At 69.4% G+C, this 27,571-nt stretch overlaps 1 protein-coding gene and 1 long non-coding RNA gene across 3 annotated transcripts; both read right to left on the bottom strand.

The window, feature by feature from the left end:
• FLNA (filamin A) lies at window positions 1–26,980 on the bottom strand. 2 transcript variants are annotated; one of them, XM_069773976.1, is made up of 46 exons: window positions 26,548–26,980; window positions 24,154–24,402; window positions 23,722–23,819; window positions 23,462–23,609; window positions 22,868–22,986; window positions 22,530–22,607; window positions 22,126–22,288; window positions 21,733–21,933; window positions 20,581–20,718; window positions 20,207–20,330; window positions 19,864–20,000; window positions 19,088–19,281; window positions 18,891–19,004; window positions 18,354–18,497; window positions 18,131–18,254; window positions 17,890–18,050; window positions 17,718–17,808; window positions 17,470–17,639; window positions 17,134–17,251; window positions 16,434–16,696; window positions 15,101–15,698; window positions 14,837–15,010; window positions 14,599–14,761; window positions 13,950–14,110; window positions 13,686–13,856; window positions 13,147–13,270; window positions 12,915–13,071; window positions 12,646–12,835; window positions 12,362–12,385; window positions 11,234–11,481; window positions 10,672–10,774; window positions 10,174–10,314; window positions 9,840–9,968; window positions 9,573–9,746; window positions 9,262–9,423; window positions 8,613–8,816; window positions 8,380–8,532; window positions 7,946–8,068; window positions 7,412–7,678; window positions 6,633–6,770; window positions 6,427–6,542; window positions 4,145–4,277; window positions 2,865–3,041; window positions 1,000–1,218; window positions 678–908; window positions 1–272 (listed from the first exon to the last, which is right to left on the bottom strand). In XM_069773976.1, exons 1-46 carry the CDS (start codon window positions 26,900–26,902, stop codon window positions 85–87), a joined length of 7,857 nt encoding a protein of 2,618 aa, XP_069630077.1. In that variant the 5' UTR covers window positions 26,903–26,980; the 3' UTR covers window positions 1–84. The 2 variants fall into 2 exon arrangements, with proteins under 2 accessions (XP_069630077.1, XP_069630078.1); XM_069773977.1 differs by lacking the exon at window positions 12,362–12,385.
• LOC138682689 (uncharacterized) lies at window positions 5,857–6,420 on the bottom strand. Its single transcript, XR_011322687.1, has 2 exons — window positions 6,036–6,420; window positions 5,857–5,952 (listed from the first exon to the last, which is right to left on the bottom strand). It is a non-coding gene; the product is annotated as an uncharacterized lncRNA (long non-coding RNA).
• Window positions 26,981–27,571: the final 591 nt, after the last annotated feature.

Here is a 27,571-nt window from a genome sequence, read left to right as displayed (position 1 = left end):
GGGGAGTGTGTGTGTGTGTGTGTGTGTGTGAGGATGTGGGGGTGTCCCCCCCCACCCCCCGCGGGGGTGTTTTTGGGGCGCCCCTCAGGGCACGGTGACGTGGAAGGGGCTGTTGGGGACGTGCTGGTCCCCCCACTTGACCACCAGCAGGTAGTCGCCCCGCTCCCGCAGCAGGTAGCCCACGTTGTACAGCTGGTTGCCCAGGTGCTTCACCACGATCTCCTCGCAGGGCGAGCGGGGGCCCTGCACCCCCACCAGCAGCATGTTGTTCCCTGGGGGGGGGGGGGGAAGAGGGGGGGTCACCCCAAAGTCGGAGGGGGGTCACCCCCGAACAGCCACGTGCCGGCAGGAGGGACCCCGGTGCCCCCACCGCCTTCCTTCTCTCCAACGGCTCCCGAAAGCTGAGCCCCCCCAAAACCACCCTAAAAAGCTGCACCCCCAAAACGACCCCCCCCAAAACCACCCCCCTCAAAACCACCCCCCCCAAAACCAGCTACCCCCCAAAACACCCCCCCCCCAAAGCCAGCCTCCCAAACACCCCCAAAGCATTGACCTACCAGCGAGCCCCAGCCACCACCCCCCCCCCCCAACACCCAATCTTGGGGAGGGGGGGGGGGGGGCTCAGCGCACCCCAAAAAGCCCCCCCAAACCCGGGTGCCCCCCCCCCAGTCACCCACCCGCCTTGCTGCAGTCGACGGTGAAGGAGTTCTTCTGCCCCACGAAGGCTTTGTTCAGCCCCAGCCCCTTGGCCACCACCTTGCTGGCGTCGGAGGAGAATTTGGGGGTCCCCGGGGGGGCCCCCGTCACCGCCGTGGCCGCCGTGGCCCCCCCGGCCTCCGCCCGGCCCCCCGCTTCCACCAGCACCGAGGAGCTCTCCCGCAGGCTGTGGCTGCTCACCAGGCGCGGCCCTGGAGGGGTTTTGGGCACGTCAGGACCCCCCTCGGACCCCCAAATCCCCCCCCCCCCCCGCACCCCAAACCCCCCCCCCCCCCCCGGTACCGGTGATCTTGGCCTTGAAGGGGCTGCCGGCGATGTGGTGGGGTCCCCCGAATTTGATGGCGATGAGGTAGCTGCCGGGGGCCATGGGGGTGTAGGTGACGCGGTAGCCCTCGGGGCACTCCCGGCAGTCCATCTTCACCTTGGAGGGGCCGTCGATGGTGACGGCCAGCGCCCCCGGACCCGCCGTGGCCGTGTTCACCACGAACTCCGCCGGGGACCCTGGGGGGGGGGACACACACACACGGGGGGGGGGTCAGCACCGCGGGGGGCCCGTCGCGGCCTCGCGCTGTGATCCAGTAGGGGCTCTGTGACCCCCGGGATCTCTGTGACCCCCGGGATCCCTACGACCCCCGGGATCCCTACGACCCCCCACCCCAACCCCCTGGGGTCCCTAAGACCCCCCCCACCCAAGCCCATGGGACCCCTAAGACCCCCAAGCCCCTAGGGTCCCTAAGACCCCCCACCCCAACGCCCTGGGGTCCCTAAGACCCCCCCCCCCCCAAGCCCATGGGACCCCTAAGACCCCCAAGCCCCTGGGGTCCCTACGACCCCACACCCCAAGCCCCTGGGAGCCCTATAACCCCCCACCTCAACCCCATGGGGTCCCTAAGACCCCCCACCCCAAGCCCCTGGCGTCCCTAAGACCCCCCAACCCCATGGGAACCCTAAAACCCCCCACCCCAACGGGATCCCTAAGACCCCCCCACTCCAAGTCCCTGGGACCCCCGTGACCCCCTACCCCAACCCTATGGGGTCCCTAAGACCCCCCACCCCAAGCCCCTGGGACACCCATGACCCCCAATTCCCTGGGGTCCCTAAGACCCCCAACTCCCTGGGACCCCCATGACCCCCCACCCCAAGCCCCTGGGGTCCCTACAACCCCCCAACTCCCTGGGACCCCTATGACCTCCCACCTCAACCCCGTAGGGTCCCTAAGACCCCCAACCCCCTGGAATGCCTACGACCCCCCACCCCCTGGAATCCTTAAGACCCCCCACCCCAAGACCCTGGGGTCCCTAAAAGCCCCAACCCCAATGGGACCCCTACAACCCCCAAGCCCCTAGGACCCCTACGACCCCCCCACCCCCTGGGGTCCCTAAGACCCCCCACCCCAAGCCCCTGGGGTCCCTAAGACCCCCAACTCGCTGGGACCCCCATGACCCCCCCACCCAAAGCCCCTGGGGTCCCTACGACCCCCCCAACCCCCTGGGGTCCCTAAAACCCCCCACCCCAAGCCCCTGGGTCCCCTACAACCCCCAAGCCCCTGGGGTCCCCGTGACCCCCTACCCCAACCCTATGGGGTCCCTAAGACCCCCCACCCCAAGCCCCTGGGACACCCATGACCCCCAATTCCCTGGGGTCCCTAAGACCCCCAACTCCCTGGGACCCCCATGACCCCCCACCCCAAGCCCCTGGGGTCCCTACAACCCCCCAACTCCCTGGGACCCCTATGACCTCCCACCTCAACCCCGTAGGGTCCCTAAGACCCCCAACCCCCTGGAATGCCTACGACCCCCCACCCCCTGGAATCCTTAAGACCCCCCACCCCAAGACCCTGGGGTCCCTAAAAGCCCCAACCCCAATGGGACCCCTACAACCCCCAAGCCCCTGGGAACCCTACGACCCCCCCACCCCCTGGGGTCCCTAAGACCCCCCACCCCAAGCCCCTGGGGTCCCTAAGACCCCCAACTCGCTGGGACCCCCATGACCCCCCCACCCAAAGCCCCTGGGGTCCCTACGACCCCCCCAACCCCCTGGGGTCCCTAAAACCCCCCACCCCAAGCCCCTGGGTCCCCTACGACCCCCACCCCCTGGGGTCCCTAAAACCCCCCCACCCCCTGGGGTCCCCTGCGACCCCCCCGTACCTGTGGTGCCCCCCTCGAGGCCGGGTCCGTAGGCGGAGACGAGGCCGGGGTCCCCCGCCTGCCCCGGCTCCCCCACCCGCACCTTGAAGGGGCTCCCGGGGATGTGGGACCCCTCGAACTTGACGTCGATGGAGTAGACGCCGTTCTCCCGCGGGATGAACCGCACCGCGTACTTGTCTGGGGGGGGGGGCGGGTGGGGGGGGGTCAGTAGGGACCCCCTGACCCCACGGGGACCCCCACACACCCTCCCGGGAGGCCACCAGAGCCAAAGGGGCTCCCGGGGGTGTCACGGAGCCCCCCCCCAACCCCATGGGGGCCCCCAAAATCCCCACGGGGGCTGTATGATACACAAAGCCCCCCCCCCTCAAACTCCGAGTCCCCCCAATACCTCCCCCCTCCCCAAAACCTACCTTGTGAGACACGACCCCCCCACGGGGTCCACAGGACACCCCTAAACCCCCCCCCACATCTGGGGGGGCCCGGGCAGGGTCAGCCAGCCCCCCCAAAACACCCTTTGGGGGGGGGGGGCCCTGCAGCCTCCCTGGAACCCCAAACCCAAGTCAACGGAACCAGAGAGCGCCCCCCAAAGCAGGGGGGGACCCCCCAAAATGGGACACACACCCCCCCCCCAAAACCTTCCCCAAAGTGGAGGGGGACCCCAAAACTCTCCCCCAAAGCAGGGGGGACCCCCAAAGTGGGGACACACACACCCCAAAACCCTCCCCCAAAGTGGAGGGGGACCCCAAAACTCTCCCCCAAAGCGGGGGGGACCCCCAAAGTCGGGACATATACCCCAAAACCCTCCCCCAAAGTGGAGGGGGACCCCAAAACTCTCCCCCAAAGCGGGGGGACCCCAAAACTCTCCCCCAAAGCAGGGGGGGACCCCCAAAGTGGGGACATACACCCCAAAACCCTCCCCCAAAGTGGAGGGGGACCCCAAAACTCTCCCCCAAAGCAGGGGTGGACCCCCAAAGTGGGGACACACCCCCCCCAAAACCCTCCCCCAAAGTGGAGGGGGACCCCAAAACTCTCCCCCAAAGCAGGGGGGGACCCCCAAAGTGGGGACACACACACCCCAAAACCCTCCCCCAAAGCGGGGGGGGACCCCCAAAACCAGCGGGGGACACCCCAAACCCCTCTCCCCCCAGGGGCGTCCCCCCTCTTCCCCTCCCAGGAGGAAGGAGCTCACCGCGGCTGCCAGGAGAGAGCTGGGGGAGGTTGGGGTTTTTTTTGGGGGGGTCGGGGGGTGTCGGGGGTCCCCCCCGGGGGGGTCCCCTCACCTTCGGTGACCTCGGTGATGTGGCACTCCTCCAGGGCCCCCGAGGGGCTGTGCACCTTGGCGTCCAGCACCCCCTTGGCCCCGTTGAGGCTGACGGCGAAGGAGGCCGGCTGGTGAACCTTCAGCCCGGACTCCTGGGGGGGCAGAGACCGTCAGCGAGGGGGGGGGAGCCCCCCAAAACCGGGGGAGGAGGGGGGAGGACATGGCAGCGACCCCCTGCCCTCAGACACCCACCCCCCCCCCTCTGTGGGTAAGGGTTGGGGGGGGGGCGCCGGCAGCCCCAAAGCCCAGGCTGGGTGGCCTTGGGGGGGGCTTAACAGCTCCAAGCATCTCGGGGGGGGGCTGCACCCCAAAATCTGAGGGGGTGGGGGGCACTTGTGTGCCAAAACCCCACCCCAAATAACCCGGGGGGGATGAACACCCCCGAATCCTCACCCCAAAACAGCCCAAGGGGGGATGAACACCCCCAAAAAATCCCAGGGGGGTTAACACCCCCAAATCCTCACCCCAAAACCACCCAAGGGGGGGGTTAACACCCCCAAATCCTCACCCCAAAACCCAAGGGGGGGTTAACACCCCCAAAAAACCCCAGGGGGGGTGAACACCCCCAAATCCTCACCCCAAATAACTCGGGGGGGGGGGGTGTGTGGATACCCCAAAGAACCCCGGGGGGGTTAACACCCCCAAACAACACCGGGGGAGGGTTGATACCCCCCAAAATCCCAGGGGGATAACGCCCCCAAATCCTCACCCCAGATAACCCCGGGGGGGGGGGGGGCATTTACCCCCTCCCCTCGACAAGCCCGGTGGGGCCAAAAACCCCAAGTAACCCTCGAGGGGGGGGACACGCATACCCCCTGCACCCCAAAACACCCCCGGGAGGGATCTGCACCCCAAGATCCCCACCTGGGGAGGGGGAAATCCCTACCCCAAACGACCCCGGGGAGACCCGAACCCCAAAATAACAAAGTGTGGGGGGGGAGCCCCACCCCAAACCCTCCACTTTGGGGGAAAGGTTTTACACCAACACCCCGGTTTTGGGGGTCCCCCCCAAGGCAAGGAGGGGTTTGGGGGTGCTGGGGAAAGCCCCCACCCCATTTGGGGTCCGCAGGTATCAGGGTCTCCCAGGAGGCGGGGAGGGATTTGGGGGTGTCAGGGGAGCCCCCCCCCCCATGCCCCACTTACCTCATGGGGCCGGAGAGCTTAACGGGAGAGAACGGGGGGCCCCGGGGGTCCCCGGGGTTTGGGGGTGCTGGGGGGGGTTTTGGGGGGGCCGTTCTCTCCCGCTAAGGCCCCTCCGGGCCCCGGGGTCGTCCCCCACCCCCCGAGCGGGGTGGGGGGCGACGGGGGGGCTGTTAATAGCCTTTAAAAGAGACACGAGAGAAGACCCCCGGGACCCCGCGACGGCTGGGGGGACGCACGGGCTGCCTGGGCCAGCGCAGGGACCCCAAAACCCCTCTGTGCCTACAGAGCCCCCCAAAATCCTGCTGCAGACCCCCTACACACCCCAAACCTCACTGCAGACCCCTAGACACCCCAAAATCCTGCTGCAGACCCCCTACACACCCCAAACCTCGCTGAAACTCTTTTAAAGATATAGACTGGGCCCCTGAACACCTCCAAAACCCTGTTAAAGCCCCCCAAAACTATGACCCCCCCCCCAAACACCCCAAAAAACCCAGTAAAGCCCCCCTCGGGGTTACGCTGTCCCCACAGACACCCCAGAAATGCTGCCCTGGGGCTACGCTGTCTTCAGAAACCCCAAAAATGCTGCCCTGGGGCTATGCTGTCCCCACAGACACCCCAAAACTGCTGCCCAGGTCTACGCTGCCCCCACAGACACCCCAGAAATGCTGCCCTGGGGCTATGCTGTCTTCAGACACCCCAAAAACGCTGCCCTGGGGCTACACTGTCCCCACAGACACCCCAAAAACGCTGCCCTGGGGCTACACTGTCTTCAGACACCCCAAAACCGCTGCCCTGGGGCTATGCTGTCCCCACAGACACCCCAGAAATGCTGCCTGGGGGCTACGTTGTTTTCAGACACCCCAAAAACACTGCCCTGGGGCTACGCTGTCCCCACAGACACCCCAAAAATGCTGCCTGGGGGCTACATTGTTTTCAGACACCCCAAAACCGCTGCCCTAGGGCTACGCTGTCCCTCTACAGACACCCCAAAGCCCCCCTAGGGCTACGCTGACTCTCCAGCTGCCCGCCCTGCGCATGGCGTCCCGAGCCCAGCCGGGGGGGTGTGAGGGGGGGGGGTTTCTCCCGGTGCCTCACCTGAAGGCTAGAAACAGTCAGGCGGCGGGCGGCGTCGCAGGGGGCAGCGGCCGTCACCACGAAGGGGCTCTCGGGGATGTGCTCCTCGTTGAACTTCACCGACACCTCGTAGTCACCTGCGGGGAGGGGGACGGCGTCAGCGAGGGGGGGGTCCCAGTCTCTTCCTGGCCCCCCCACCCCGGCCCGACCCTTCCCCGGCCCCGTACCGGGCTCCTGGACGACGTAGGAGACGCCGCAGGATCCGTCCTTGCGGTCCTCGAAGGCGATCTCGGCTTTGCTGGGCCCCTCGACGGCGATGGAGAGGCCCCCGGCGCCCGCCTCCCGCGTCCAGATGCTGAATTCGGCTGGGGGGGGGCGGTAGCAGAAATGGGGTGTCAGGGCCCCCCCAAAGGCTTGACACCCCCCTCCCCACCCCATCACACCCCATCTGGGGGGCAGCCCCCCAGTTCCTCCCCAGCTGGGCCAGTCTGGGGGACCTGGGGCCAAGTTCAGGAGCCCAAGCTGGGTTCAGGAGACCTGCAGCAGGTTTTGGGGAGCCCCGGGGGGGTTTGAGGGGCCTCAGTTGGGATTTGGGGAACCCCCCCATAGATTTTGGGGAACCGCAGATGGATTTGGGGAATCTCCAGCAGGTTTCAGGAAGCCCCAGTCAGGATTTTGGGAGCCCCGTGAAGGACCAGGGAGTCTTGTGCAGACTCGGGAGCCCCAGACAGGCCCGGGCAGTCCCAAGGGGGGGGTCAGGAAGGAGCCCTGAGGAGGCTTTTGGGGTGCCCCCCAAGCAGGTTCAGGGTCCCTGAGGGTGAATTTTAGGGTGCCTGGAACAGGTTGGGGCGCCCCAGCAGGGTGGGCATATATTTAGGGGCACCCCAAGGAGGTTTTGGGGCACCCGAAGGGGGTTCAGGGACCGTAACAGGATGAGGGCAGCCCCGCACGAGCAGCAGAGCCCCCGGGGGGGTCTCGGGCAGGTTTTGGGGTGCCCCACGCTCACCTGGCACGCCGGCCTCGGCCCGCTCGAGGCCGGGCCCCCCGGCGCGGACCTTGTGTGCGCCGCCCTCGCCCATGGGCCCCACGGTGAACTGGAAGGGGCTGCCGGGGACGTGCTGGCCCCGGTCCTTGACGCTGACCGAGTGGACGCCGGTCTCGGCGGGCACGAAGCGGATGCTGTAGGCGCCGCCGTCGCCCTCCAGCACCTGCGCCGGCACCGCCTGCCCCGAGGGGCCCGTCACCACCGCCGTCACCTCGTGGGCGCTCAGCTCTGCCGGCAACGGGGTGGAGGTCATGGGGGGGGAGGGGGGGGGGGATCACGGGGCTCCCCCCGGCCCCCACCACCGCCCTAGGGACCCTCCCGTGCCAGGGGAGGTCCTGGGGTTCCTCTGTGCGTCCCCACTCCGTCCCCCATGGGTCCTTGGGGGACCCTCTATCTCTGGGGTCCCCCCGCAGGTACCTGGGGTCGTGTCCCGTCTCCCCCAAAACTGCCCCAGCAGCCTCCCGAGACCCTCGGGGACCCCCCAGGGACGCTCACCCGGCATCTTGAGGCTGAGGTCGCAGGCGGTGCCAACGCTGGCCTCGGGGGGGGCGCGGCGCCGGCGCGTGATGCTCTCCTTCACCCGCCCCTCGCCCGTCACCTTCACCGAGAAGGGGCTTCCTGGGGGGGGCGGGGGGGGCAGGGGGGTCACATCGGCTCCCCCGGGCCCAAGGACCCCCCCCAGAACCCCTCCAGTCTTCTCCTGGTCCCACTGTACCCCCACACCCCACTCAGTACCCCAGCTCCCTCCCCATATCCCCCCCCAGTACCCTCCCACCATGCTCCCAATAACCGAAATTACCCCAGTAGACCCTCCCAGTTCCCCCCATTCCTCCCTGATACACCCTCGCAGTGCCACCGCTTGCCCCTGCAGCCCCCACCCCCCCCCCAGCAGCACTTCCAGTCCCCCCAGTTCCTGCCCCGGCACCCACCGGGGACATGCTGGTCGCCAAATTTGACGGAGATGATGTAGTTGCCGGGTTCGGTGGGGCAGTAGGAGACGCGGCAGGTCCCGTCCTCCAGCTCCTCCGTGGTGATGTCCACCTTGCTGGGACCCTCGATGGAGAGGCTCAGCCCCCCGTAGCCTGGGGAGGGGGCCGTCAGAAGGGACCCCAGTGTCTGGGACACCCCCCCCCCCCCCAATTCCCGGGGAACGGAGACGTACCAGCGTCGCGGGTGTCGATGGTGAAATGCGCCGGCTCGAAGGTGCGTCCCTCGCGCAGGCCGGGCCCCGCCACGCGCACCCGGCTGGCGTCCCCCAGCTCGGCCTGGCTGATGGTGACGGAGATGGGGCTGCGGGCCAGGGGCTGCCCCCCCCGCGAGATGTGCACCAGGTGCTCCCCCACCTCCTGCGGCACGAAGGAGATACCTGCGGGGACGGGGACACCGGCCTCAGGACGAGGGGACGCCGTCAGCGGGGGAGCCAGGTTTCACGGTACGGGGACGCAGAAGGGATGGGGCGGGGGGATTTGGGGGGGGCACAGGGATATGCGGGACGTCCCTGCAGGGGTGTCAGGACAAGGGGACGCAGTGTGGGGACGCTCTCAGCAGGGTGCGGGGACACGGGGGACGTCAGGAGACACCGCACAGCCGTTTGAGCCGGCTGGGCTCTTTACGCCCCAACAGCGAGGTCACGGCGACCGTGTCCCTGCGTCCCCAAGGCCCTCCCCGTCCTCCCTCCGTGTCCCCCCCTCCATCCCCTCCCTCGGTTGCGGAGGCGTTGGAGCCGGCCGGGCTCCTCACACCATGAGGGCGAGGTGCCGGCGTCCCCAGGGACCCCCATCCCGTCCCGAGCATGCGTGTCCCCCCCTCACCGATGTGGCCGTTGCGGAGGCGCTTGAGCTGGCAGGGCTCCTTGCGGCCCGAGGGGGCTGTGACGGTGGCCGTCAGCTGGCTCAGGTCCGTCTCCCCGATATCCAGGGGGATGTCGGCCGAGGCGCCCACCTTCAGGTGGGACAGGCGCAGGCTGTCGTCACCTGCGGGGACGGGGATCAGCGGCGAAGGCACCCCGAAAATGCCCGGGACCCACCCTCAGGACGGCCCCAAGACCCCTGGGGACTTCAGATCTGCTGCAGGGAGCCCCAGGACCACCCACAGCACCTCGGGGTGCCCCCCCAGCCCGTACCGGTGATGCGGGCGGTGAAGGGGCTCCCCGGGATGTGCTTGTCGTTGTACTTCACCACGATGCTGTAGTCCCCGGGCAGCACCGGCAGGTAGGAGACGCTGCACGTCCCGTCCTGGTTGTCGGTGCAGCTGATCTCCGCCTTGGACGGACCCTCCACAGCCAGCGACAGACCTCCTGGGGCGGGGGGGGGCATGTAGGATTCAGGGGGGGTGCCTCGTGCCTGCCGGGGAGGACCCAGGCGCCTGGCGGACCCCCCCAGGGGCTCACCCTCGCCGGCGTCCTTGGTGTTGACGGTGAAGGTGGCCGGCTTGTTGACGGTGCCGTGGATGAGGCCGGGGCCGTAGGCGGTGACGTGGCCGCTGTTGACGTAGTCCACGTAGAACTGCAGGGGGCTGCCTGGGGGGGGCAAAAGGGGGGGCACGGGGTGGGTCAGGGGGGCATCGAGACCCCCCCCACTGCCACGGGAGGATACTCGCAGACGCGGGGACGTCGCAAAGGACGCACGGTGGCGCGTGGGATGCTGTCACGGCACCCCTGGGGCCAGGATGCTTCAACGGGCCCCCCCCGGTCCCCCCAAAGCCTCCCCCACGAGCCCCCCCACCTGGAATGTGCATGTTCTCGTAGCGGATGTCCATCTCGTGCAGGCCGGCCTCGGTGGGAGCGAACCGCACCGTCACCGTCCCGTCCTTGTTGTCCGTGATGTCGGGCTTGGCCACCTTCCCCGAGGGCATCCGCACCTCCCCTGGAGGGGGTGAAATGTGGGGGGGTGGAGCTCAGGGGGAGGTCTGGGGACCCCCGGGAGGGCCTGGGGATCCCTGGAAGGACCCTGGCTGTCTTGGGGACCCCCCAGGACCATCTTAGTTGTCCTGGGGATCCCCTGGTGGGACCTGTAGACCCCCAAGGAGGACATCGGCTGCCTTAGGGACACCCCAGGAGGATCTGGGGGGACTTTAGGGACCCCCATACCTTTGGGGACCCCCAAGCAGGTTCTGCAGACCCCCCCAGAAGGACTCAAGGGAGGCCTGGGGACCCCCTACAGGAGCTCAGATGTTTTAGGGACACCCCCCCAGGGCGTTTTGGGGCATCTGCCCCCCCTCACCGGTGATCTCGCCCTTCTTGATGGTGAAGGGGATGACGAGGTCGAAGGGGCGCAGCCCGGCCATGTCCAGCCCGTTCACCCCCAGCAGCGGTCGGTCGGTCGCCTGCGCAAACGAGCTCGTTAGCGGATGCCGGACCCCCCGCCCCCCGCGCACTGCCTGGTGTGCTGCTTGCCTGCTACACACCTGGCGCGCTGCATGGCGCGCTGCCTGCGTCCGTTATCGTGTCCGTTATCGCACCCGCCTGGCGCGCTGCCTGCCTGCTACACGCCCCGCACACTCCTCGCACGCGGCCTGCTTGGCACCTCGCCTGCCTGCCTTGCACGCTCCTTGCACGCTCCCCACCTCGCACGCTCCTTGCACGCTGCCTGCGTTACACTCCTTGCACACTGCCCACTTCGCACGCTCCCTACACGCTTCCCACCTCGCACGCCGCCTGCACGCCACTCACCTCGCACGCCGCCTGCGCGCTGCACGCCTTGCACGTGGCCTACGTTACACCCCTCGCATGCCGCCCCCCCCCCCACCCTCGCCCGGCCCCTCGCACGCCCCTCGCACACTCACCATGACCTGGAAGGGGCTGTTGGGGATGTGCTCGCCCCCGAAGCGCACGCAGATGACGTACTTGCCGGGCTGGGGGGCGGTGTAGAAGATGTCGAAGGTGCCGTCGGCGTTCTCCACCACGTCCACGTCCACCTCAGAGCCGTCGGGCGTGCAGACGGTGCAGGTCACCTTGCCCTTGCCCGCCGCCTTGGCGTCCACCGTGATCACCGTCTCCTCCCCGATCTGGATGGTGGGGCCGATGCCCGCCCCTGCAAAAAAGGGGGGGGTGACTGCCCGCCTCATGGCGGTGGCACCCCTAAACCGGCCCCACGGGTGGACGTGCGCCCTGCCGTGGGTCTCCGGCAGGCTCCGGTGCTGCCCACCCCCTGGGACGGCTGAAGGATCCCCCAAAGCTGGGGGGAACCCGAGCCCCCCTGGCAGGCTGAGCACGGGGAAAACTCATGCCATGTCACGGGGAGGGGGGAAATTAGGCATTAATGAGGCACAGACCTCCCCCATCCCACACCCAGGTAGTGACCTCTGCTCCGTGGGGGCAGCCAGGGACCCCGTAATGCCCCCGGACCCCCCAGCTCGCTGCCCTGCGTGGGGCCAGGGGTGCCCCCAGCAATAGGGGGGGGTCCCCAACTACAACAGGAGCGAGCCAGGGAACCCCCAAAGGTTCAAGCTACCGGCACGATCCCTCCCCCTGTTTAATGAGGTTTGAGGGATGCCCCACAATTAAGACAGGACCAAAAGGGGTCCCTGGTACTGGACTGAGGGGGACCCCCAAGAGCAAGCAGAATTGGGGGGGTCCACCCATGCTGAACGAGGTCTGGACCCCCCCAGTTAAAAGAGAACCCTAAAGGGTTAAAATGACACCTGGGGGGGCCCTGACAGTAAGTGAGGTCTAAGGGGGTCCCTCATCATTAAATGAGATTGGGGGGACCCCTTCCGTGATTTAAAGGAGAACACGGTGTGCCCCCAGTATTAAACGAGGCCCGAGGGTCTCCCAAAATTAGACCCTGGCCCCTCCTTCACGCCACTGCGGGAAAGGTCCCCGCTCGTCCACGGGGACGGGGGTAACTTTTGGGTGCGGGGAGGGGGTCACGCATGCGCCCCGACGCCAAGCGAGCCATGCCGTGAGCTTACCTAAGCCGTGACCTCCGATGGAGACTACAGCGTGGGCAAAAGAGGGATGGGGGGAGGACGGGGAAGGGGGGGGGCGCGGGGGGGACGTGGGGTGGGCAGAGAAGCAAGAAATCCAGTGAGACACACGTGGTGAGGCCCCCCCCGTGCCCCCCGGCCACCCTCCCCGCTCGCCCCCCCCCCCCCCGCCCGTGCCTCCCCACCCCGCAGTGACTTGGCTGGAAGCGGCTGGGCGGGCGGTGGGTGTCCCCATCATACGCGCGCGCGTCCCCCACGGCAGCGCTTACCGGTGACGGTGCACTTGCTGGCGTCGCCGGCGGGCACGGCGCGGATGCGGTAGGGCGAGTAGGGGATCTCGTCCCCCCCGTACTTGATGAGGATGGTGTAGCGCCCCGTCATGTCGGGGACGTAAGAGACCGTGTAGGTGCCGTCCTGGTTGTCCCGGATCGTCGCCTTCTTGGGCTTGCCCTCGGGGTCCTGTGGGGGGGACACGTCACTGGGCTGGCCTCCCCCCCCGCCACCAGACCCCTCCCCGTGCCCCCCGCTCCGTGCCCACCGTGATCTGGACGGCCAGCAGCCCCTCGCCGGCGTCCTTGGCGTCGATGGTGAACTCCACGGGCAGGCTGGCCGGGACCCCCGTCGTGTTCAGCCCGGGGCCGCTCGCCTTCACCTTGCTGGCGTCGTGCGTGGGCAGCGCCTTCACCTTGAAGGGGCTGCGGGACAGAGCGGGGGGGTGTCAGACCAGCCCCCCTGAAATCCCCCCGGCCCCCCCACGTCCCCCGCCTCACCTGCGGGGCACCTCCTCGTCACCGTAGCGCACCGAGATGCTGTAGGGCCCCTCGCGGGAGGGGACATAGCTGACGCGCTGCGTCCCGTCACCGTTGTCCGCCACGTCCACGGGCTCCACTACGCCTGGGGGCGGGCAGGGGGCGTCAGGGCGCGCCGGAGCACCCCACGGGGCGCCCCGCGGCATCGCAGCGTGCCCCAAGACTCCCCGCGGCATCCTACGTGACACCCCAAGCGCCTACAGTGCTCCGTGGGGTGCCCCGAGACCCCCCTGCAAGCACCCCGAGACCTTGTAACATCCCATAAAGTGCTCCGAGACTCCCCGTAACGTCCCACCGGGCACCCTAACACCTCCCTTGAGGCCCCACAGGGCACCCCGTGGGGTGCACCAGGACCCGCCATGCCCCCCCCCGAGAACACGCAGCAGCCATAGGGCGCTCTTTATACCAGATACCCCTGTCTCCCCTGGATCAGGGGTACCCCAAACGCCCCCCCAGCCCCAAAGCAGGGGCACCCCAAACCTCCCGTGCGCCCCACCGACCTTTAGGGCCCTGAACCTTAACGTCCAGGGGGGCGACGCCGGCCTTGCTGGTGTCGACGGTGAAGGTCTGGGGCACGTTGGCTCGCACGACGCCCGGCGTCAGCCCCGGCCCCGCGCACTTCACCTTGGATGAGTCCACCACATCCGTCACCGGCACCTTGAAGGGGCTCCCTGGATGGGGCAGGGGGACACGTGAGCGTGGGGGAGGGGGCGTGTGCGAGACAGGCGTCTCCCCCCACCCTGGGACCACCCCCAGGCACTCACCGGGGACTTGGTGGCCGCCGTAGGTGACGTTGAGGCTGTAGGTGCCCGGCTCGTAGGGGATGTACTCCACCGAGCAGCTCCCGTCCTTGTTGTCGGTGCAGGACATCTTGGCCTCCGAGGGACCCTCCACCGCCAGGCCCAGGCCCCCCGTGCCGGCACCCCTGGGGGCAGGGGGAGCACGGGGGTCAGGTGGGGCACCCCCAAACCCCCCTGACCCCAGGAGGGACTTGGTGGTACCGGGGGGGGGAAGCTTAGGGGCTCTGCGAGGTGCATTTAGGATACAAAGATGTTTTGGGGGGGCTAGGAAGAGGAGGACTCGGAGTATGAAGAGATCCGGGGTACAGGGCTGTTTCAGGGGACGCCAGGGAAAGGATTTGGGGTACGGGGCTGTTTCAGGGGACACTGGGAGAAGGATTCGGGCTGGGAAAGCGTGTGTAAGGCACCTGCGGGCAGACTTGGGGCACCCACGATGGATTTCAGGGGTGCTGGGGAGCAGACTGGGGGTACAGGAGAGTGTAGAGGACCGGGGAGGGGAGATTTCAGCACCAAGGGGGGATTTGGGGTACAGGGGTGCTCGTGACGACTGCTGGGCATCCTAGGAAATGGTCTGGGGGCCCAGGGGGGTGGGTTGGAGGGTTTGGGCTCTCACCGGGTCTCCACAGTGAACTTGTTGGGCTGGTTGGTGGTGCCGCTCTGGATGCCAGGGCCGTGGACGCGAACGCGTGCCGGGTCGCAGCCCTCGGTGACGGGCACGCGGAAGGGACTGTGCGGCACCGGGCTGCCGGCGTAGCTCACCTCCACTGTGTGCATGCCTGGGGGAGCGGCATGGACGTCAGCCCAAGGCCACGGGTGCTGCCCCCCATCCCCGCACGCCCCCCACACCTCACCCTCCTCGTAGGGCGTGTACTCCACGTGGTAGGTGCCGTCACCCCGGTCCTCCACGAAGGTCTCGGTGACGTTCCCCGAGGGGTTGGACACCCGCGTCTTCACGTGGGGGCCCCCGGCTTTGGTCAGCGCCCGGGCGTCCACGTCAAACTCCGTCACTGCCTCCCTGAACACGCCTGGGGGAGGGAACGGTAGGATGGGGGGGGTCAGGCAGCTGCGCCCCCCCCCCCACGTCCCTGTCCCCATCGCTGCGGCCCCGCGCTCACCCTTGCCCTCCACGCCGGGCCCATAGACCTTGACGCCGGCGGTATCGACGGCGGGCTCCACCCGGACCTTGCTGGGGAAGTGCGGCACGGGCTGCCCGCCGTACTCCACGGTGATAGTGTAGACCCCGGGGCTGAGCGGGGTGTAGGCGATGGTGTAGGTGCCATCGCCGTTGTCCTCCACCCGCACCTCGGCGCGGGCGCCCGCCTCCGAGGCGATGCCGATGGTCAGCTCGGCCGTGCCGGCCCGGCTGCAGTCCACGCGGAAGTGGCCGGGCTGGCCGGCCGTGGCCCCCTCCAGCCCCGGCCCCGAGCACGTCACCTTGGAGGCGTCGAAGGGGGCGCGGACGGGGGCGCGGAAGGGCGAGCCGGGCACGTGGGCGCCGGCGAAGAGGATGTTGATGTTGTAGTCGCCGGGCTCGGTGGGCAAGTAGGAGACGGAGCAGGTGCCGTCGCCGTTGTCCAGGCACTCGATCTTGGCCTCGCAGGGGCCCTCCACCGTCAGCCCCAGGCCCCCCGTGCCGGCCCCCTTGGTGTCGATGGTGAAGGGGGCCGGCACCCCGGCCAGCCCGCCCTGCAGCCCCGGCCCGAAGGCGCGCACCTGCGGGGAGAGGGGCCGCCACGTTGGGCGGGGGGTGCCGTCGCCAGGGAGCCCCCCGATCTTGGGGATACCCTCCTCCCCAGGGACATCCCCTTAGAGGGGAGCCATGGCCCCGGGGGGCTGCTCTTACTAGGGACCCCCAATCATTGGGGACGACGGTCTTACTGGGCCTCCCCCAGTTCCTGGGGACCCCCATCATCAAGGACACGCTCTTACTGGATCTCCCCCAGTCCCTGGGGACCCCCCAATCATTGGGGACGACGGTCTTACTGGGCCTCCCCCAGTTCCTGGGGACCCCCATCATCAAGGACACGCTCTTACTGGATCTCCCCCAGTCCCTGGGGACCCCCCCATCATTGGGGACACGGTCTTACTGGGCCTCCCCCAGTCCCTGGGGACCCCCATCATCGGGGACACGCTCTTATTGGGGTCCCCCATCACCAGGGACGCTCCCACACTCTGAGCACCCAACCCTTAGGGACCCCCCCTTACTAGGGACCCCCCTTGCTAAGGCCCCTGGCCACCCTCACTGGGGTCCCCCAGCCCTTAGGGACCCCCTTACTGGGGACCCTGATCACCCTTACTGGGACATCCCAGCTCCTGAGGACCCCAGCCCCTGGAGACCCACCCCCATACTGGGGGTCCCCATCCCAAAGCCAGACCCGCAGGGCCAAGAGGGACGGTCCCCAGGCCTCCCCAAACCCACAGGGCCTCGTCGCAGGGGGTCAGACCCACCTTGGAGGGGTCGGTGGGGGGCACGGCCTCGACGGGGAAGGGGCTGCCAGGGACGGGGACGCCGTCGTAGGTGACCTCCACCTGGTAGGGCCCCTCCTCGCGGGGGATGAAGCGCACCAGGCTGTTCTCGGGGCTCAGCCCCGGCTCCACCGTGCAGGGCACGGCCTTGCGCGAGGGGCCCGTGATCTTCGCCCCCACCTTGCCCTGGCCCCCGGCGCCCTTGGACTTCACCGTGAACTCCTGGTCCTTCCCCACCTCCAGCTCTGCGGGGGGGCACCAACACGCTGGGGGGGGGGAGGGCCGCACCCCAAAAACGGGGGCTCCCTCTGCCAAAAACCCCCCACCCCCCAGAATAAGCACCCTCCAAAAAGACACCCCCAAACGCCCCACCCCAAAGCCTCTCTGGGGAGGGAGCTCCCACAACTCCCACACCCAAGCAGGACACCCCCCCCCAGCCTATGGGGTCCCCAAATTGCCCCCAGCCCTGTAGGACACACCCCCCGTCCAAAAGGGGGTCCCCAAGTCGCCCCTGGATTCTCCACCCCAAACCCCCCAAGGACCCCCAGCCCCTGTTGCCCACACAGCTCCCCAATTGCCCCCCCCACCCCCAAACCTCCTCTAAAAGGGGGTCTGAGTGCTCCCCCCACCCCCCCAGAGGACCCTCCTGCCCCCCGCCCCGCCCCGTGCCCCCCCACCGTACTGTCATCCAGGCCGGAGATCTTGATCTTGCCGAGGTCGAGGCTGGGGGCCACCCCGACGGTGAAGGGGCTCTTGGGGATGTGGTCGCCCCCGTAGGTCACCGACACCCCCAAATTACCCTGGGGGGAGAGAGGGGGTGGCTGCAGGGCTGCCCCGCACCATGGCTTGGCGGGGGGGTTTTGTGGCCCCCCCCCCCAACGCTGCACCAGGGGTGTATCGGTGGGAGTTTGGTTGCCCACATTACAACAGGAGGAGGGAGTGCTGGGTTTTTTGGGGTGATCCTCCCCACTACCTGCTGGGGAGGGGGGTGCGGGGTTTGGGGTCCACCCCCCGTTACCTGCTGCAGGGGGGTGTACTTGACGGTGTGGGTGCCGTCGTGGTTGTCGATCACCTCCAGGTCCCGCACGGCTTCGCCCTTCCCGGGCCCCGTCACCTGCACGTCCAGGGGGGCCCGGCCCCCCGCCTTGGCGTTCACCGTGAAGTGGGTGGGCTTCCCCAGCTCCACACCTATCGGGGGGACCCGAGGGGTCAAGGGGGGGTCCCCAAATCCCTGCCGGGGCCCCCCCTGCTACCCCTCCAGCTCACCAGAGCGGCTGAGGCCGGGTCCCTCTGCCTTCACTTTGCTGGCGTCGTGCGAGGGGTCGACCTTGATCCGGATGGGGCTGGTGGGGGTGGCCTGCGGGAAGGAACCCCCAAAATCAGCCCCCTGCACCCCAAGACCCCTCGTGCCCCCTCCCCCAGACCCCCCCAAGCCCACCTGGTTGGCGAAGAGCACCATGATGGTGTAGGCGCCGGGGCCGCGGGGGGTGTAGCGCACGGTGAAGGTGTCGTTGTCGTTGCGGATGATGTCGAAGTCGATGTCGGCCTCGGCCGGGCCCACCACCCCCGGGGCGCACTTGATCCCGATGCTCACGTCCCCTGGGGGGGCCGGGGGGGGTGTTCAGCACCCCAAACCCCACCGGCACCCCCCCCTGCCCACCCCACGCCCTCCAGCTCACCCTGCCCAGCCTCGGTGCAGTCCACGGTGAAGTAGGTGGGCTCGTGGGCCTTGAGCCCCGTCTTGGCCACGCCGGGGCCGTAGACCTTCACCTTGTGGGGGTGGCTGCCGGCCCCCACGCCCACCTGGGGGTTTTGGGGGGGCGGGGGTCAGGCCTGCCGCCTCCCCAGGCGGCTGGGCCCAGCCCCTCGGGTTTTGGGGACCCCCCCCTCCCCGCCTCTCACCCGGAAGGGGCTCTGGGGGATGTTCACGCCGCCCCAGGACACCATGGCAGTGTGCTTGAGGGGCTTCTTGGGGACGTAGGAGCAGCTGTAGGTGCCGTTGCCGTTGTCCTTGACGGAGACGTCCACGGGGTTGCCCTCTGCGTCCTGGGGCAGGGGGACACACAATGACAACGGGGGGTCAGCACCCCCAAAACCCACCCTGTGACACCCCCCCAAGTCCACCCACACCCCCTTCTCCATAGCCAGGCCCCCAAATCCAACCTGCAGCCCCTCAGCTCCCTCGCCTCTGTGCTGGGGCTCCCAAATCCTCACGATAACCCCCCAAAACCACCTTGTATTGAGTCCTAAGCGGGGCCGCTCCCCCAAACCCCCCCCACAGCCCCCCCAAATACCCCTCATGCCACCTCCCCCATGCCTGCGCTCCCAAATCCTTCTAAAGCCACATAACCCCCCCAAAATCTACCATGCCCCATCCTACCTGAGACGGTGCCCCCCCCCCCAGGCTGAGCCCCCAATCCCACCGCCCCCCCCCCTCACCTGCATCTGCACTTTGAGGGGTCCCTTCCCCCCGTTTTTGGCATCCACCGTGAACTCGGCGGGCTTGTTGACGGCCACCCCCGTCTTCTCCAGCCCCGGCCCGTGGGCTTTGACCTGAAGAAGTGGGGGAAGAAGGTTACGGGGGGGATCCCCTGGGCGTTCGGGGGTGGCCTGGGGGGTCCACAGGGGTCCCCCACCTTCTCGGGGAAGGAATCTCGGGGCGCGGGGCGGATGTCGGCCATGAAGGGGCTGCGGCGGATGTCCTCGTTGTCGCAGAGGACGTGGACGGCGTAGGCGCCCGGCTCCTGCGGCCAGTACCGCACGTCGCAGGAGCCGTCTCCCCGGTCGTCGCACTCGATCTTGGCCTGCGAGGGGCCCTCCACCGAGAAACCTGGGGGGGGGGGGGGAGTTGGGGGGTCAGGGGCACCCCAAAACCACACCGGGGGTCCCCGAAGAGCAACCGCCCCGGGGGCGCAGAGCCCCACGGAGGCCATCAGCACCTCGACATCGCTGGGACGTGCAGACCCCCATGAGGGGCTACAGAGACCCTTTGGAGACCCCAAAGCCCCCCCCAAACCCCCAGAGGAGCCCTGGAGCCCCTCAGAGACCCCAAAGCCCCCAGCAGTGCCCCAGAGGCCCCTCAGAGATCCACCCCCCCAGGCTTAACCCCAAAGAGGCCCCTGAGAGATCACAAAGTCCCCCAGGACACCCCAAAACCCCTGGAGGCCCCCCAGTAGCCCCCCCTGGATCGCCCTCAGGTTCCTACAACACCCCGAGGCCCCAAATCCTCCCCAGGCCCCTCTGGGAGCCTCCTAACCCCTCCAAGTCCCCCCAGACACCCCAAAAGCCTCCCTGAGCCCCCCCAAGGCATCTCAAAGCCCCCAGAAGGATCCCCAAGGAAGAGCCCGTGCCCCCCCCCCCAAATGCTCCCCAGCAGCCCCCTGAAGGTGTCAGGGCCCCCCCAAGCCCTCACCGAGGGTGCCGACGTCGTCCCCAATGGCCTCCACCACAAAGTCGGCCGATTTGCCCACGACACCCCCTTCCAGGCCGGGCCCCCAGGCCCGCACCTTCTGGCTGCCGCTCTCGGGGGACACCTTCACCTCGAAGGGGCTGGGGGGGGGACGGGACACAAATGGGGTGGGAGGGGGTGTCAGGGCAGGGCCCTGCTGCGGGCACAGCTCCCCAAAACAGCCCGCACCCCAAAACAGCCTCAGCACCGGGGACGGCAGCCTGTGATGGTGGCTGGCTCCTGGGCTGGGGAGGTGGGGGCCACGCTGTTCCACTCCCAGTGCCCCCCAGTCCCTCCCAGCGCTCACCTGCGGGGGATGTGCTGCCCCCCCCAGGTCACCGTCACCGTGTAGGTCCCCGGCGTGGTGGGAAAGTACTCGAAGCCGAAGACGCCGTCCCCCAGGTCCTTCTGCTTCACCGCCTCCGTGCCCTCTGCGGGGCACACGTCAGGGGGTCACCCCCAAACCCCGGGGGCCCCCCAAAACCCCAGATTCCCCCCTGAAACCCCACAGCATCCCCACATTCCCCCAGTGACCCCAATATCCCCTTGAGTAGGGGGGCATGGGCTGCGTCCAGGTACCCCGACCACTGCAGGGCACCCCCAACCCCCCTGGAACACGACCCAAATCCCCCTCCCCAGCCCCCCCCCCCCCCCCAAAATAAGGGGCCCCCCCGGACTCACTGGGGCCCTTGACGGTGACTTTGAGCTCGCCACTGCCGGCCCCCTTCGTGTAGACCTTGAAATCCGCCGTCTCCTTCACCCGCAGCCCCTTGGGCTGCAGCCCCCGCCCCACGGCGCGGCACGCCGAGGGGTTGCAGGCTGTGGGGAGAGGGTCAGGGGGGGCCCCGGCAGCCAAGGACCCCCAAAACCTTCCCTGGGGCACGCACTGGGCAGGGGGGGGGATTCTGTTTCCCAGGGGGACCCCAAAAGCCACCCCAAGGACAGGGGCTGCAGGGGAAGGAGGGGGAGAGGGAGCAGGGGGGAGCGCCCCACGTGTTGTGGGGGGCATGCTGGGGGGAGGGAGGGACCCAGGCGTGTGGGGGGACCCCCAAACCCCCATCGGGGCACACGCCGCAGAGAGGACCCGGGCAGTCGGAGGGGACCCCCAAACCCACGCTGGGGCACATTCTGGGGGGGGGGACGACACAGGCGTCCGGGGGCACCCCAAAGGGCACCACGGCGGGGGAGGGGAAGGAGGGACCCAGGCGTCCGGGAGCACCCCCCCGCGCCCCCCCGTACCGTCAGTGGGTCACCCGCGAGGACCCCGGCCGGCGCTTCCCGGACAGACGGGCAGAAGGAGCAGGACAGGTGGAGAGAGACAGAGCAGAGTCACGGGGGGCCAAGACCCCCCTGCAGCGACAGTCCCGGGCCCCCCACGTGGGGGGCAGAGACCCCCCCACAAGGGCCCGGGGTGGGGCAGAAGCACAGAGACACCCCCCCCCGAGTTGGGGGGCAGAAGCACAGAGACCCCCCACCTCCGAGTTGGGAAGGACAGAGACACACACCCCCCCCCCCGCAGCTCGGAGGGGAGGAGAACGCAGAGCCCCTAGTGTGGGGGCAGGACAGAGACCCCCAAGTCCGGAGGGGACAGAGACCCCCAAGTTGGGGGTGGGAGGGGCAAAGACCCCGAGTTTAAGGGGAGACAGAGACCCCCAAGTTGGAGGGACAGAGGTCCCCGAGCTGGGAAGGACAGAGACCCCCGAGTTGGGGGGGGACAGGAGGACAGAGACCCCCAAGCCAGGGAAGGAGAGAGACCCCCAGCCTGGGGGGTTGGAGGGCCAGAGACCCCCCGTGGAGGGCGGGGGGGGGGCAGGGGGGCCCCCCGGGGCTCACCCTGCCCCACGGTGACGTTGAAGGGGCTCTTGGGGATGGGGGCTCCCCCGAAGGCCACGTGGACGGCGTGGGGCCCCTCGGCCGTGGGGCGGTAGGTGCAGCGGTAGGTGCCGTCCCCGCGGGCCTCCAACGTCGGCTCCACCGTCCCCCGGCGCCCGCTGGGGTCCGTGATGGAGACCTCCACCTCGCCCGGCCCCGCGCCTGCCGGCGGCGACCGCGTCACCAAGGGGTGGTGAGGGGGGAACCCGCTGCTCCCCCCCGTCCCCGGAGGGACCCCTCCCCTCCCGCTCGCCCTGCCCCACCCAATCCCCCAAATCCCCCTGGGGTGCAATTCCCGCCAGCCTCCCCGCGACCCCCCCAGACCCCCCCGGCTCCCCCCTCCCCGGGGCGCACCGGCGGTGAAGATCTCGAAGTAGGTGCTCTTGTTGGCCACGTTGCCCAGGGGCTCGATGCCGGGCCCCTGCGCCGAAACCCGGCCGGCGTCGCCTGCCGCCCGCCCCACCTGCACCTCGAAGGGGCTCTTGGCGATGTGCTGCCCCGCAAAGAGCACCGTCACCTGCGGGGGGGACCCCGAAATATGGGGGGGGGCGTCAGGGGAGGGGGGTGAAGCCTCACCAGAGTCCCCAAGCCACCCCGAGACCACAAGATTATCTCTCCAGACCTCAAAAGAAAAGAGAGCAGCACACCAGGAGCTCAAACAGCCCCGGAGGGGCCCCAAAATGCCTCAGCCCCCCCCCCAAATGCCTCCTGGGCCCCTGAAGTCCCCACAAAGCCCCCCCACATCCCTCCGACCCCACCTTGTGCACGCCGGTGACTTTGGGGACGTAGGAGACGGAGAACGTCCGGTTCTTGTCGTTGTTGGCCACCACTTTAGCCTGCAGAGGACGGGACCAAGCTGTGAGACCCCCCAGCAGCCCCCAAAAGCCCCATGACCCCCCCAGAGCCCCCCCAAGGTCCCTCAAAACCCCACCGGGGCCCACCTTCCACCCCCAGAGCACCCATCCCAGGTCACAGATCCCCCAACCCCGAACCAACCTCCACGTACACCAAGACATCCCTGCCACCCGCAGCGCCCCCCCAGGCTCACCCCACGGACCCCCCCAGACCCCATAGCCCCCCCAGACCCCGTGCCCACCTCCTCGCGGTGCCCAGCGGGGTCCTCCACGTACACCAGCACGTCCCCCTGCCCCGCGCTGATCGTCTCCACCGTGAACTCGGCCCGTTGCTTCACCATGTTCCCCGTGGGCTCGATGCCTGCGGGGACACACCGTCAGCCCCACAGGGGTCCTGGCCCCACCCTGGCTGCCCCACGGGGGTCCCTGGCCCCACCCCAGGGGTCTTGGCCCCATAGCGGTCCCAGCCCCACAGCCCTACGGGAAACAGGGGTTGGCCCCACAGCCCTTCTGGGAACAAGGGACTCCCCTGGATCTGCAGGGACCAGGAAACAGCTTTATAGGGAGCGTGAAACGCCCCAAATGTATAGATAACCCCGATCCATAGGGTGTCGTCCCCCCCCACCTGAGGAATAAGGAACAGGGTTCCCCCAGATCTATAAAGCATGGGGCGTCTTCCCAAGGCCCTACAGGACGCAGGGAGGGGCCCCAAATCTGCAGGGAATTGGGTCCAGCCCCACAACATCACAAAAACCAGAGCGGCCCCCCAAAAGGCTAAGGAATAGGGAGAGAACAGGGGGGTCCTGCAGCCCCACAGGAAAGGGGACCCCCCTCACCAGGGCCATAGGCTCGGGCCTTCTTGGGGTTGAGTTTGGGGCGCAGGGGGGCCCCTGGCTTGAGCTTGGCCTTGGGGAACTGCGACAGGTAGGTCATGACCGAGTGCTCGTCCACGTTGGGGTCCACGATCTCCTCTGGGGTGATCACCTGGGGAGCACGCACAGGAGAGGGGGGGTCACCGGGCCATTCCCACACACCTGGGTCCCCCCCCCCACCCTCCCGAGAGAGGCTTGAAGCCCCCCTGCGGCCCCCTGCCCACCTGGGGGATGCCCAACCACTCGTCGGCTTGCTGCATGGCCTCCCGGGCGTTGTCCACGGGCTTGCTGGGGTCCCACGAGTCCCAGTCGGGGCACAGCCCTGCGGGCGACGGGGCGCACGGTCACCGGCGGCAGCAGGGGGGTACAGCTGCCCCGTGTCCCCTCCCCTGCACCCCCGTGTCCCTCCTGCCCCCATGTGCCAGTAGGGCCGCTCTACGTCGTCTCTGTGCACCCCAGAGCCACCCCCTGTGTCCCTGAGGGCCATCACCCAGGCACCCATGTCCCCACACGGCCCCAGAGCCACCCTGCCGTGTCCCTGCATGTCCCCATGCACCCCCAGGGCCACCCCTCCACGTCCTCTTACCCCCCCAGAGCCACCTCCCCGTGTCCTCTAACACCCCCAGGGCCACCCCGGGGTCCCCGCGTCCCCTCACCGGGCGCGCAGCTGTCGACGAGGGCACCGAGGGCCCGGCCGCTCTGCCAGTCCTTGCTGAAGTTGGTGATGGGGAGCTGGGGCAGGCGGTTCTGGATCCAGCCCAGCAGGCGCTGCTTGGGCGTCTGCCGCTTCGCCTCTTCCTCATCCTCCTCGTCCCACATGGGCATGGAGATGGAGTAGTGCAGGATCAGCGTCCAGATCAGCCCCAGGATCAGCTTCAGGTTCCCATCCACAATGGCCTTGCTGTCTGCGGGGAGGGACGCACGCAGGGGGATCAGACCCCTGCGGGACCCCGGCACGCACCGGGAGGACGCCGCGCAGGGACGGAGCGCCCTCCTGGGGACAGGGACCCACTTAGGGTGCGGATAGGGGTGCAAAGGCAGGGGCCTGCCGTGGGCATGGGGACAGGGTGCCGTACATCCGCACCACGGGGGGACGTGGCACCCACGGGTGGGACAGAAGAAGCCCGGACACCTGGGTGCCCACTGATGGTTTGAGGGGGGGGTGTGTCAGGGCGGGTTGCCGGACAGCTGGGTCCCTGTTGGCGATTTGGGGGGGGTGTCAGGGTGGGTGCTTTAACACCTGGACCCCCATTGGCGGTTTGGGTGGTGTGTGTCAGGGCGGGTGCCCCGACACCTGCGTCCCCGTTGGTGGTTTGGGGGTGTCAGGGCGGGTGCCCAGACGCCTGGGTCCCCGTTGGTGGTTTTGAGGGGGGTGGGGGGGGTCAGGGCGGGTGCCCTGACGCCTGGGTCCCTGTCGGTGGTTTTGGGGGGGGGGGGGGGGGGTTGTAACGGCGGATGCCCGGACGCCTGGGCCCCCGTTGGTGGTTTTGGGGGGTGTGTGTGTGTCAGGGCGGGTGCCCCGACGCCTGCGTCCCCATCGGCGAATCGGGGGGTGTCAGGGCGGGTGCCAGGACGCCTGCGCCCCCGTCGGCGGTTTGGGGGGGGTGTAACGGCGGGTGCCCGGCCGCCTGGGTCCCCCGCCCCGCGGGAGGGGGGTAAGGGGGGGGACAGGGAGGCGCTGCGGGGTGGGGGATGGGGGCCCAGGCACCGCCCCCGGCCCCACCCCCCGCTCCAGCATTTTTTGGCCTTATATGGGCTCGGGCACCAGCGAGGCCCCGCCCCCCCGGCGGCCCCGCCCCCGCCCCCCGCCCCACCGGGGACCCCCCTGCACCCCCCTCGGCCCCCCGCCGCCCCACCGATCCCCCCGCGGCCGCGCAGGGACCCCCGCTGCCCCGCCCGGGAGCTCTCGGGACCCCCCCTCCCCCCCCCCAGCCCCACGGCGGGGCCGGTCCCGAGTGGGGATGAGTAACCCCCACGCGGGGCCCCGGGGCGGGCGGGGGCCGGTGCCGCCCGCAATCTGTGCCCGCAGGATGTGGGGAGCCGCAGGGCGAGGCCTCGGCCCCCCCCGCCCCGGCGGGCCCCACCCCCGGCGGGACCAGGGACCCAGGCGGCCGAGCGCCCCCCCCCCCCCCACATTCCTGGGATGGGAGCGGGCCCGGCCCCCCCCCCGCCTTTGTTATGGGCCGAGGGGGCGGGGAGGGGCCGTAATGGGGGGATACGGGGGGGTCCCAAATGGGGGGGGGGTTGTCTCGCACAGGGCCCTACCGGGGGTCTCCGACGAGGGGCTCTCGAAGGGGGGGGGACCCCATCAGGGGCTCCGGCAGGGCCCCGCTGGGGGGGGGGGGGGGGGCTGGGCTGGGCTTCCACGGAGTCCTGTGAGGGGTCTCCCAAAAGAGGGACTCATGGGGGGGGGCTCCCTCCCCTTGGGGGGGAGTCCCAAAAGGGGGAGGATCCTCAAGGCCTCCCTTTGGGGGGGGGGCTCTCAAAGGCATGCCACTACAAGGGGGGGCTCCCCGAAGCATCCCGTTAGGGGGGGTCCCCAAAGGCAGCCCACTGCCACGGGGGCTCTGTGGCGGGGGTCTCCTGCAATCGCCCCGTTGGGGGGGGGGGCTCCCCAAGGACACCCCTTTATTGTGGGGGTCTGGGGGACGTTGCGTTATGGCGGGGGTCTGGGGATGGGGGGGACGCCTCGTTATGGTGGGGACGCCCAGTTATGGCAGGGGTCTGGGGGGACGCTCCGTTATTGCGGTGGTCTGGGGATGGGGGGGACATGCCTCGTTATGGCAGGGGTCTGGGGGTGGGGGGGACGCCTCGTTATGGTGGGGACGCCCAGTTATGGCAGGGGTCTGGGGGGACGCTCCGTTATTGCGGTGGTCTGGGGATGGGGGGACGACGACGCCCCGTTACGGCGGGGCTCTCGGGGGACGCCCCGTTACGGCAGGGTTCTGCGGATGGGGGGACGCCCCGTTACGGCGGGGGTCTGGGGATGGGGGGGGACGCCCCGTTCCTGCGGGAGGGGCTCGGCAGGGACCCCCCCCCCGTCGCCTCACCGATGGAGACCAGCTTGATGTTCTCCCTCTCGAGGAACTCGAGGGCCACCGAGACGTTCTCCAGCTGCATCTGGCGGAAGGTGGGGCGGGCGTTGTACTTGCGGCCCATCTTCTTCTGGCTGAGCACCTCCAGCAGCGCGATCAGGCGCAGCCCGTCGCCCAGGTCGGTCTGCAGGTTGCCCACCCGCTTCTGCACGCACTTGAGGTGCTCGTTGCACCAGCGGGTGAAGGTGTTCTGCTGGATGCGCTTCCAGGGCGCGTCCTCCGCCAGGTCCTTCTCGGTGGCCGGCATCTCCCCGTCCGCCTCGCCGCGGGACGACGCCTCCTGCGCCCGGGCACGGCCGGCCGCGCTCATCCCTTTAGCGGGGGGGCGGCGCCGCGCCTGCGCCTGCGCCCGGCGGGGGGAAGGAGGGAGGGAGGGAGGGGGCGCAGCCTGCGGGGAGAGGGGCGTCAGGGACGGGGGCGCCCCCCCGCACCCCGCCGGGGCCGGGGGAGACGACACCCCCTGCACCCCCGCCCGGGGACCCCCCCTGCACCCCGCGGGGGCCGGGGGAGACAGCCCCTGCACCCCCGCCTGGGGACCCCCCGCCTGGGGACCCCCCCCTGCACCCCGCCGGGGCCGGGGGAGACAGCCCCTGCACCCCCGCCTGGGGACCCCCCGCCGGGGGACACCCCCTGCACCCCCGCCTGGGGACCCCCCCCTGCACCCCGCCGGGGCCGGGGGACACCCCCTGCACCCCCGCCGGGGGACCCCCTGCCCGAGAACCCCCTTGCTGCACCCCTATTTAGAGACACCCCCCCCGCAGCGCACCCCGGTTCAGGGGACCCACCGCTGCGCCCTGCATCGGGACCCCTGCACCGGGGGACCCCCTTGCTGCACCCCGATTTAGAGGACCCCCTGCACACTCCGACGTGTGGACCCCCACAGCGGGGGTCCCCCACACTCCGACCGTGCACCCCCATTTAAGGACCAACCGTTGCACCCCCGTAGGGGACCTGCCACTACACCCCTACGCGGCGATCC

Source organism: Haliaeetus albicilla, chromosome 29 (genome assembly GCF_947461875.1).
Source record: "Haliaeetus albicilla chromosome 29, bHalAlb1.1, whole genome shotgun sequence".
Lineage (NCBI taxonomy): Eukaryota > Metazoa > Chordata > Aves > Accipitriformes > Accipitridae > Haliaeetus > Haliaeetus albicilla.
The sequence above is the reverse complement of the archived record's forward strand: the minus strand, read 5'-3'. Positions and strand labels throughout refer to the sequence as shown.

Excerpts from the sequence above, each read along its gene's own strand:
- FLNA (XM_069773976.1), bottom strand. The coding sequence starts at position 26,902 with ATGAGCGCGGCCGGCCGTGCCCGGGCGCAGGAGGCGTCGTCCCGCGGC. Across the intron at positions 14,762-14,836 it reads GTACACGCCCTACGAGGAGG|GCATGCACACAGTGGAGGTG; the intron begins GTGAGGTGTGGG and ends CCGCTCCCCCAG. Across the intron at positions 8,817-9,261 it reads CCTCCGCAACGGCCACATCG|GTATCTCCTTCGTGCCGCAG; the intron begins GTGAGGGGGGGA and ends CCGTCCCCGCAG.